The sequence below is a fragment of the Aquarana catesbeiana genome, linkage group LG06 (assembly GCF_042186555.1).
Source record: "Aquarana catesbeiana isolate 2022-GZ linkage group LG06, ASM4218655v1, whole genome shotgun sequence".
Classification (NCBI taxonomy): domain Eukaryota; kingdom Metazoa; phylum Chordata; class Amphibia; order Anura; family Ranidae; genus Aquarana; species Aquarana catesbeiana.
In genome coordinates, this window is record NC_133329.1 from 146,008,823 (window position 1) to 146,018,925 (window position 10,103).

Sequence of the window (10,103 nt, forward strand, 5' to 3'; positions counted from 1 at the left end):
ATGTACAAACGTAAATGCATGCCTCAGGGGTGTTTTGCCTATAGAAATATAGGGTACTGAAGTTTATTGCTGTTTCATGGGCACATGCAATTTTAAGGTTTGACATGTTGGGTACCTATTTACTTGATGCAACCTCATCTTTAATATTTGATTAAAAAACTGTTAATTTATTGCATTTATGTGCCTTAAAATTAAGTTTAGTGTATTTTTTACTAACCTTTTGTATTTCCTCAACTGTTGCCCTAATATGTGACAAAAATTATTGGACCTACCACTGTTTTATTCTCTAGGGTGTCTGCTGTCAGAAAATATATAATAATATTTTGGGGTTTTATGTAATCTTTAGGCCTAAAATTATGTTTTAACTACTTCCAGCCCATAGGACATCCATGAAGGTCCTCGAGTTGAAGTGGTTATACCGGGATGATGCTTGCACCTACAGGCATCATCCTGGTATGAATTTTTTCAGCCGGCGATTCCGTTTCTAGCAGAAGTGATTAGAGTGGCTAAATAGCCACTTGATCACTTCTGCGGGTAGCGGAGGGAGCTGCTCTACCGTCCACAGAGCCTGGGAGCGTTGCGGCCAGCGGCAATTGCTGCATAGAACAGAGAGAGAGAGAGAGAACTGACGTTCCTAAGTCTCTCTGTGACCCCGGAAGCGACTAGTATGTCGTTGCTTCCGGTTCCACCTCTTTGTTTACCTGACCTTTAGCCGTTTGTGCTTACGCGCAAATGCGAACGCATACATTACTCCTGCACGCATATGTAAACAGTGATTGCACCACATGTGAGGTATTGTCAGAGCGAGAACAATGATTCTAGTACCAAGACCTCCTGTGTAACTTAACTGGTAACCTTTTAAGCACCGTAGTTTGCCATCATTCCACGGGCAGACGCAATTTTATGTTTCTATTTACTCAGCGTAACATCATCTTTCAATCATCTTTCACATTCTACAAAAAAATTGGGGTGAAAATGTTTTTTTTTATTTTTTTTATTTTTTTTTAATTAATTAAAGTGTATTTTTTTCCCAAAAATTGCATTTGAAAAAACGCTGCGCAAATACCATTGACATAAAAATTACCATATAATATATATATATATATATATATATATATATATATATATATGTGTGTGTGTGTTTTGGGGGTTCTAAATAATTTTCTAGCAAAGTCAATTTTTACATGTGGAAGCAAAGTGACAGAATCGGCCCGAATGCGAAGTGGTTAAACATATGAGAAAACACAAAAACAGCCCTGGCAGGGATAGGATTAATGGAAGCAATTACTTATTTTATGGAAATCTTTAGATTAAACGCATATTTTTATTATAGACATGTAGTAACTTTGAACTGTATATACTCAGCAGTATGTTTAAAACCGTATTATTTTGTTTTTCAGCTCCAATCATGGAAAGAGTCAAATTAGTTTCTTTGCCTACAAGTAAAAACTGGACATTTGGCCAACAGGACATAGAGGAACTTATCTTTATGCTTAGTGACTCCCCAGGAGTGATGTGTAGACCCTCTCGTGTTAGGCAGATGTTTGCCTCTCGAGCATGCAGGAAGTCTGTAAGTTTAAAAAAAAGTCCATTCTTCTACCATCATCATTTACAGGCTCTACAGTGCAAAAGCATTTAATATAAGATATCTCCATGACATTGGTAAATCTGTCTGTACCATAAAGATAATCAACAGGCTTTTGCAGTATAATGCATCATACCTTTTTTTACCATTTTTTGATAATGTGTAACTTAAAGTGTAGGTTCAGCTTTACAAAAAGCACACTGTGCTGTCCCATATAGGTATAGTGACAGTGTACTAAGCCAACCTACCAGCCTGGATTCCATCTTCTGTTTAACCACTTACCCACTGGGCACTTAAACCCCCTTCCTAACTAGACCAATTTTCAGCTTTCAGTGCTCTCACATTTTGAATGAAATTACTCAGTCATGTAACACTGTACCTATATGAAATCTTTGTCCTTTTTTTCACACAAATAGAGCTTTCTTTTGGTGGTATTTAATCACCTCTGGAGTTTTAATTTTTTGCGCTATAAAAGAAAAAAGACCGAAAATTCTGTAAAAAATGAATTTTTCTTTGTTTCCGTTATAAAATTTTGCAAATTAGTCATTTTTCTTCAAAAATTTTAGCCAAAATTTATACTGCTACATATCTTTGGTAAAAATAACCCAAATCTGTGTATATTATTTGGTCTTTGTGAAAGTTATAGAGTCCACAAGCTATGGTGCCAATCTCTGAAAATTGATCACACCTGATGCACTAACAGCCTATCTCATTTCTTGAGACCCTAACAAGCCAGGAAAGTACAAATACCCTCCAAGTGACTTTTTGGAAAGTAGACATTCCAAGGTATTTAGTTAGAGGTATGGTAAGTTTTTTGAAGTTGTAATTTTTTCCCAAAATTCTTTGCAAAATCAAGATTTTTTTTTTTCTTTTTTTTTTTTTTTTATACAAAATTGTTATATTAGCAGGTTATTTCTCACACACAGTATATGCATACCACAAATTACTCCCCAAAGCAAATTCTACTATTCCTCCTGAGTATGGCGATACCATATGTGTGTGACTTTTACACAGCGTGGCCACAAACGGAGGCCCAACATGCAGGGAGCACCATCAGGCGTTCTTGGAGCATTAATTACACATATAATTTCTTGACTACCTCTTAGGCTTTTGAAGGCCCTGGAGCACCAGGACAATGGAAATGCCCCAAAAATGAGCTCATTTTGGAAAGAAAACAACCCAACGTATAATCTATGAGGCATAGTGAGTCTTTTGAACATGTCATTTTTTTCTACAAGTTTTTGTAAAATGCGTAAAGAAAATGAAAACGCATTTTTTTTTTTTTTACACAACGTTGTCCATTTACACAATATTTCTAACACATAGCATGTACATAGCAAAAATTACAGCCCAAAATAGATTCTCCTACTACTCCTGAGTACGGCGATACCACATGTGTAAAACTTTTCCACAGCCTGGCCATATAGAGAGGCACAGGATGCAGGGAGCACCGTCAAGTGTTCTAGGGGCATAAGTTTCAAATCTAATTTGACTACTTATTACACTTTTGTGAGGCACTGTAGTGGCATGGATGAGCATGAATGGGGATGGGTGAGCCGTGGATGGGAATGGCTGAGTATGGATGGGATGAATGAGTATGGCCGGGTACGGATGGGTATGGATGGGATAGCTGGGTATGGCCGAGTATGGCTGGGTATTACCGAGTATGGCTGAGTGTGGCTGTATATCACCGAGTATGGCTGGGTATCATTTGAGTGTTGCTGGGTATCACCGAGTATGGCTGAGTATTGCTGGGTATCACCGAGTATGGTTGGGTATCGCCGGGTATGGCTGGAGGTGGATGGGATGGATGGCTGAGCATGGAGGGATGGCTGAGTATGGATGGGTGGCAGAGTATGGAGGGATGGCAGAGTATGGAGGGATGGCAGAGTATGGAGGGATGGCAGAGTATGGAGGGATGGCAGAGTATGGAGGGATGGCAGAGTATGGAGGGATGGCAGAGTATGGAGGGATGGCAGAGTATGGAGGGATGGCAGAGTATGGAGGGATGGCAGAGTATGGATGGGTGGCAGAGTATGGATGGGTGGCAGAGTATGCAGGGATGGATGGCAGAGTATGCAGGAATGGATGTGGCTCTGTCTCAGAGCAGCGCTGTGGGCACTACACATGCATCCCACAGCGCTGCTGACACTGATCTCTCCCCCTCTCCTCTCACACTGTACCAATCGGTACAGAGAGGAGAGAGGACCCGGACATGGCGCCGGTTTGTTTACATGTGATCGCTCCGTCATTTGATGGAGCGATCACGTGGTAAACGGATGCTGTCCTCTGGACTCGGCGGTCACGGATACTCCCGTGTTCGCGCCCCAGGGGGCGTGCAGGAGCGCAATTCTGGGAGGACATCAATGTATGCCCTCCCAGAGTTATCTAACCGCCCTGTAGCCGTCATTTGGCTATGGGCCGGTTGTTAAGTGCTTAAACAATTAATTCCACAGCTGCATTTAAAAGAAGCTTCTTAAAATCTACTGCAGCCAACAATGACTCTGTCCCAAGTTATTGTAGGGTTTGAACAGTAATTGGGACCAGTGCCCTAGCACCCTGGAAACCCTTTCTGGTCGGTCACTTGCACTGAGCTCATCATAGACAACAGGAGAGAGGACACTGTACACGTGTGGCTCAAAAGAACAGGATGGCAGTAGTTCCAATGGCTGCTCCATTCCTACAGTAACATAGTATAGAGCCATTACTGACTACAGACATTTCTTTTAAATGCGGTTGTGAAATTAATTGTTTAAACAAAGGGAGCCCTGGCTGGTAAGTAGGTTTAGCACACTATGCTCAAATGGGACAGCTTAAGGTGCTCTTTTGTATAGCTGAACTTACACTTTAAAGTGCATGTCTATTTCTTAGTCGTACAACACAAGACACGGAAGACTTGTTTTCTTAAGCTTATTTAGGTTATATTGCCTATTTTAGGTGAATAGACACTGGCCAAAAAGGCAGGAATCCCCACTAAGACATAACCCATCCCAGCTCAACTAAGCCTCACTTTTTAGCTAGTGTCCTTAGGTGATGTGCCTTCCTGTGTCTCTCTGAAGACCTATGTCATGGACTTTGATTCCCATATATTCTGGCCTGTTGCTAACACCTCTAATGGGGAAGAGGTGGGCTTTTTCCAGCTGTTAGTTGGTCCGGAGTGCTCCACTGCAGTAATGGTGTTCAAAGGGGAGGGATATTTTGGCGTATGCCATTAGCATGTGTTGCAGCTCCATACAGCAACTTGCTATCTGGATACAGTACCTGCACAGCGTTGCTCCACCAGACACAGCAAGGATCTGGGGACCCCTAATTAGAGGGGTTGACTACCACTTCAGTGTTTGGCTTGTGCCTACACTCCTCTCAGCTGGGTGGCCTCCCCCTCTGGGGTTTATAGGTCTACAGACCCTCAGCAAGCCGTGGCCTCATGTAGGCAGAGAGGTGGGCAGAAGGACGATCAGGTGGGCTCCCAAATACCTCTGTTAGCCCCGCAATAGCTCCCCAAAGTGTCAGACAAGCTGTGCATCCCTGCCTTTATCTGGTATTTCCATTGTCTCAGGGGAACACTCCTCCAATTTGTGTTCAGGAAGGAATTTTCTGGAGCCATATCTGCACTGCGTAATCAGCTCTCAAGGGCTTTCACTGGCATGGGACGCATACTTGGACGCTCTCTTTTCTCTCATCCCCTTTGGAAGAAGTATAAGACATTAGAAAAAATTCCTCAGGATGAAGAAGTGGGTGTAGAGGAAGCTGTTGAAGATCAGGAATCTGAAGACAAGTTATTCCAGGAGGAATCTTATGGTCCAAAGCTGTCTGAGGCATAAAAGACCCTAGTGGGCTTCCTGGCAGATATGTGGTAGGCACTAACCTTAAGTTACCTCAACCAGAATTCTCTTCCTGCTAAAGCAACTGGTTTTGGGTCCTGGGTCAAAAAGAAGTCCCGCACTCTTAAAAGAAGTGACGTATTGCATTTGGGCTTACCCAGGATTCTGCAGCCACCTGGACCAAGGAAGTCAGATGACTGGGTCTGCAAGGTTGTGCCCAGAGGCTAGAAGCTGGAGTTTACCTGCCCCCCCCCCCCCCCCCCCTTCAAATTTTATGCACTTAAGGGTATCTTCAGATCCACAAAAAATAGCCATTTTCTCAAAAGACAGCAATCAGTTAGTCATCTCATCTGTGCTGGCAAAGGAGAGGTCTCACAACTTCTAGTCTAACCCGTTCAGTTTCCAAACCAAACAAAGATGTTTTGCCTATTCTGGACTTCAAAGGTCTCCACAAGTTCCTGAAGTTACAAAAATTCAGAATGGAGTCCACCCTGTCGGTAATTTCTTTGCGCCATCAGACTCCCTGGCATCCGTGGCTGGTTTCTGCAATTTGCAGTGAAGGATCAGTTTGTGGCACTAGCTTTTGGCCTGTCCATGACCCCCCCAGTGTTTTCACCAAGGTGTTGGCTCCTCTTCTAGAGTTGAGGACCAGGGTTATCCCTGTCATGGGGTACTTGGACAACCTGCTTCTCAGGGAGAAATTGCCTCAGAATTTGACATTTTAATGTCCAGCAAATGGTAAAAGTCCTGAAGAGGTTCATCTGGGAGCTAAACCTTTAGAAGTCTTTCTTAGTTCCAACACAATGCCTTTTATTAGTACTTGACGCAGCACAAGGAAAGATACAGCTTCCACAGTAGAAATGTCCGTCTCTTCAAGCTCAGGTCCCTGCAGTAGCTAGAAGCTCCTTTGATTCGGGCATGCATAAAAGTGCTCAGGAAGTTGGTAGCTGCCTTCAAAGCAGTCCCCTAAGCTCAGTTTATCTCCAGAGCTCTGCAGTTCAATATCTTGTCAGTTATGGACAAAAATAGGAGTCTTTGGATCTGCCAATGTATGTGATCCCAAGACGAGGTCAGATCTGGAATTAAAATAATTGTTTGCTCTAGAAGTCTGCAATTCATTTTGAAAATCTGGAATAGTGGATATGAACAAAGATGCTGGATATTGTGACATCCTTTTTGTGAATTAAAATGTCTTGTCAACGGTTGCCAGCCTGTCCGGCTGAGGGGAGATGTTCTGGAGAGTCTCTTGGTTCAGGGAATATGGTCATCAGAGGAGCAGAAGTTGCATATCAATTTCCTGGAACTTTGGGTGATTTGGCTGGCTCTTCTACACTGGTGTTTCTTTCATCTGGGTCTCTCTGTCAGGATGCAGTCAGAAAATGTCTTGGTTGTGGCATACATTATCTGTCAGGGAGGGACCAGAAGTCATGCTGCTCAGGAGGAATCAGACCTGATCTTGTCTTGGGCAGAACTTCACATTCTAGCAGTCTTTACATTCTTCTTCATGTACATTCATGGTATGGAAAATTGGCAAGCAGACTTTCTCAGGCCTCAGCAGCTGAATCTGGGAGAATGGGCCCTTCACCTAGAGGTGTTTGCAGAGATTTGTCTGTGGTGGTGGATGCCAGGTGTGGTTCTCATAGCATTCAGATTTAACAACAAACTGCACATGCTTGTCTACTAAACCAGGGATACTCAAGCATTTGCGATAGATGCCCTAGTGACTTTGTGGGATCAATTTTCCCTGATCTTTGCCTCCCTCCACTTCAGCATCTTCATTGTCTATTGTGCAGGATAAAGGTGGAGGAGAATCCACTGATACTGATTACATCAGCTTGGCAAAAAAGAATGTGGTTTGCCAACATTGTAAATCTCTTGGTAGGTGAACCATGATCGGCCAGATTTGCTGTCTCGGGTCCAATTCTTCATCCTTTTTTGTGGTTGTTGGCTCTGATGGCATAGCTGTTGCCCAAGTCATGAAGAAAAGGGGGTGTTTCTGATTCTGTCATTCCTACCATACTTTCCGCTAGAAAATTGACCTCCAGGAAAGTGTACCATGGAATTCTTATATCGCCTGGTGCGAGGTTTACAAATTTTGTCCCTGACCGTATGTCTTGGGGACATTTTAGCTCTTACTACCATCAAAGTACAGATATCAGCATTGGCCATTTTCTTTCTGAAACGTATTGCATCTCATTCTTGGATTAAAGAATGTGTCATATGGATTGTTCCTCCTGTATTACCCCGTTTGTTTCTGTGCGACCTTGGTTTTGTCTATTTTGCAGACTTTGCTTTTTGGACCTCTCTGAGAAATCCCTTACGCATAAGGTTGTCTTTCTGATGGTCAATACCTTGTGGACTCGTAGCTGGCTAGGTAAATGTAGTGGTGAGGTCTTGGTGAGGTCTTGGTCTTCTTTCGTACCTGGTGGTTTCTTCATTCTACCCAAATCAGGACCATGTGTTACCATCTTTTTGTCCTAATCCTAGGCATCCTAAAAAAATGGTGCTTCACTCTTTGGATGTTGAGTTTATCTGAAGTGTAGAACTTCATTTTGACTGTCTTATTCCCGGTTTGTTCTTCTTGCAGGTCCTGATAAGGGTCAGGCAGTTTATCAATCCACTATTTCTAGAAGGATTGGTCAGTTCATTCCTCAGGCATTTGATATCAAGGGAAAATTGCTCCTTTCAAACTTTAGGCTCATCCCCCACCCATTCTATTGCTTTGTGGGCTATTCAGCATCGAGCTTCTACTGTTCAAGTTTTTAAAACTGTTACCTGGTCTTCTCTTAAGACATTCACTAAGTTTGGACAGGTAGATATTCACGCCTCTGCAGATTCTAAATTTGGGCAGAATGTCTTGCAGTCAGCTTTGTAGGGCAATGCCCTCTGTTTGTTTTTTGAGTGTGTTTGCATTGTTGCTCTTTTGCCTACCCCTTATGCTCAGCGCTTTTGGAAACCAAAGTAGTTATGAATATCTAGTCCTCTGTGTCCTGTGATTAAGAAATTACTTACTACAAAACTAAAGGTTGGCTATGCTGTGGAGGGTTACAGTCAGGGATTCCTGCCTTTTTATTTGGCAAGTGTCCATTCATGTAAAGGTGGCAGCATAAATAAATCAGGTAGTCATGAATATCAAGTCCTCTGTGATATACTCCGTGTAAATTATTTTACAGGTAAAACAAACATACATTTTTCAGCATGTGAGAATGTTCATTTGAATTATGACTCTTGCAATTGTCTGACACTGTGTTGCACTCGCAGGTGATGATCGGGACAGCATTAAACTGGCATGAAATGAAGAAACTGGTTACACACATGGGGGAGATTGAACAACCGTGGAACTGCCCACATGGGAGACCCACAATGAGGCACATTGCCAGTCTGGATATTATTTCACAAGACTAACTTTAAATTATGTTTTCAAATACAAAATGTACTTTCACGGTTAACAATATAAAAGTGTCTGCTTTTTAGGGTTTAAAACTAATTGCGTACTGCCCCCACCACCACTCGTGTATAAAGAGACACGTGCAATAAAGTTAGAAAGCATAGTTAATCCCTGCAGGGTGACATCAAAATCCTGGGAACTCTGATTATCCCAAAGCTCCTCATGGGACATTCCTGCACTGTGCTGAAGCATCTTCTTGTGAGATTTGGGTTACTCAACATTCTCAGGATCTTCTTGCAGGGACTGTGAGATCATTCTCTCCTGTGCGAAATCCTGGTGCAAGGTAAGTATATTTTACTGTTTTCTCTGCGTTTTATTTTTTTACCGTTATAATGAAGAATTTTACATGGGAATTGGCAGTATGTATTAAGCGGACCTGGCATTTTAGTTCTTTATTACTTTGATGGATTGCACTGTCTATTTTTATGATTGAGCAAACAGTCCTTTTTAAAAAAAAAAAAGGTGCATAAAACTAGTGGAAAGGCCTACAGCAGTTAGTCTGGTATTCACACTTTTATTTTTTACTGTGAAATGCTAGTGGATTGCAGTAGGAAACGCCTCACGTTCTTTTGACTAAGATTTTATGGTTGAGTTTCCTCTATTTTGAATATTGACAGATTCCCATTATCTTGACTTGTTTTATTTTGTACATGCCAGTATTTTGAAATAAATTATTTTATAAGGAACATATTCGTCTCTCTTTAAATGTTAGTGATTGTGACAATATTTTTTTTGTGCGATTAGTCTTTCCTAAGCATTGTTTTTTTCAACTGACAGTTCAGGTAATATTGTAAGCTGTCCATAAATTTAGCATCTCTGATGTGCAAATTGTACAAATCATATACTTGTTACATGTTGTAGCATAATTGAAAGACACAGGCCCCTATTGCACAAATTGCAACTACTTTACAGCCCACAATGATCATACGAGTAGTCCTGTGACACAGGGAGTAATGAGTGTACTATTTTTCCACTATGATTGAGGTTGATCATCGTTAATGCTGCCATTACATTGGTTGTCATTGTCAATGCTCCCATTAAGTTGATGATGAGTACATAAGGTCAATTTGGCTTGGGTAAAAAGAGGTTTGTCCTACCTTTGCACAGAAAAGTATAACCATTGTTTTAACCTTTTAGTCTAGTATGTGGTCAGTGGAAAAAAATGCCCCCCTACATTGGTGCTCAGTTGCAAGGAAAAATGCCCCCTTATGTTGGTATTCAGGATAGGGGTGAAAAATGCCCCTTTTCA

The 10,103-nt window shown here is 41.8% G+C and overlaps 1 protein-coding gene across 1 annotated transcript in view; it reads left to right on the plus strand.

Annotated features, from left to right (window-relative positions):
* PMS2 (PMS1 homolog 2, mismatch repair system component) overlaps positions 1-9,730 on the plus strand; it is a 134,644-nt gene extending 124,914 nt beyond the window's left edge. Inside the window, exons 14-15 of the mRNA XM_073591014.1 lie at positions 1,401-1,570; positions 8,668-9,730. Coding sequence (XP_073447115.1) covers positions 1,401-1,570; positions 8,668-8,811 — 314 coding nt within the window. The 3' untranslated portion in view covers positions 8,812-9,730. The remainder of the gene's footprint in view (positions 1-1,400; positions 1,571-8,667) is intronic.
* Positions 9,731-10,103: the final 373 nt, after the last annotated feature.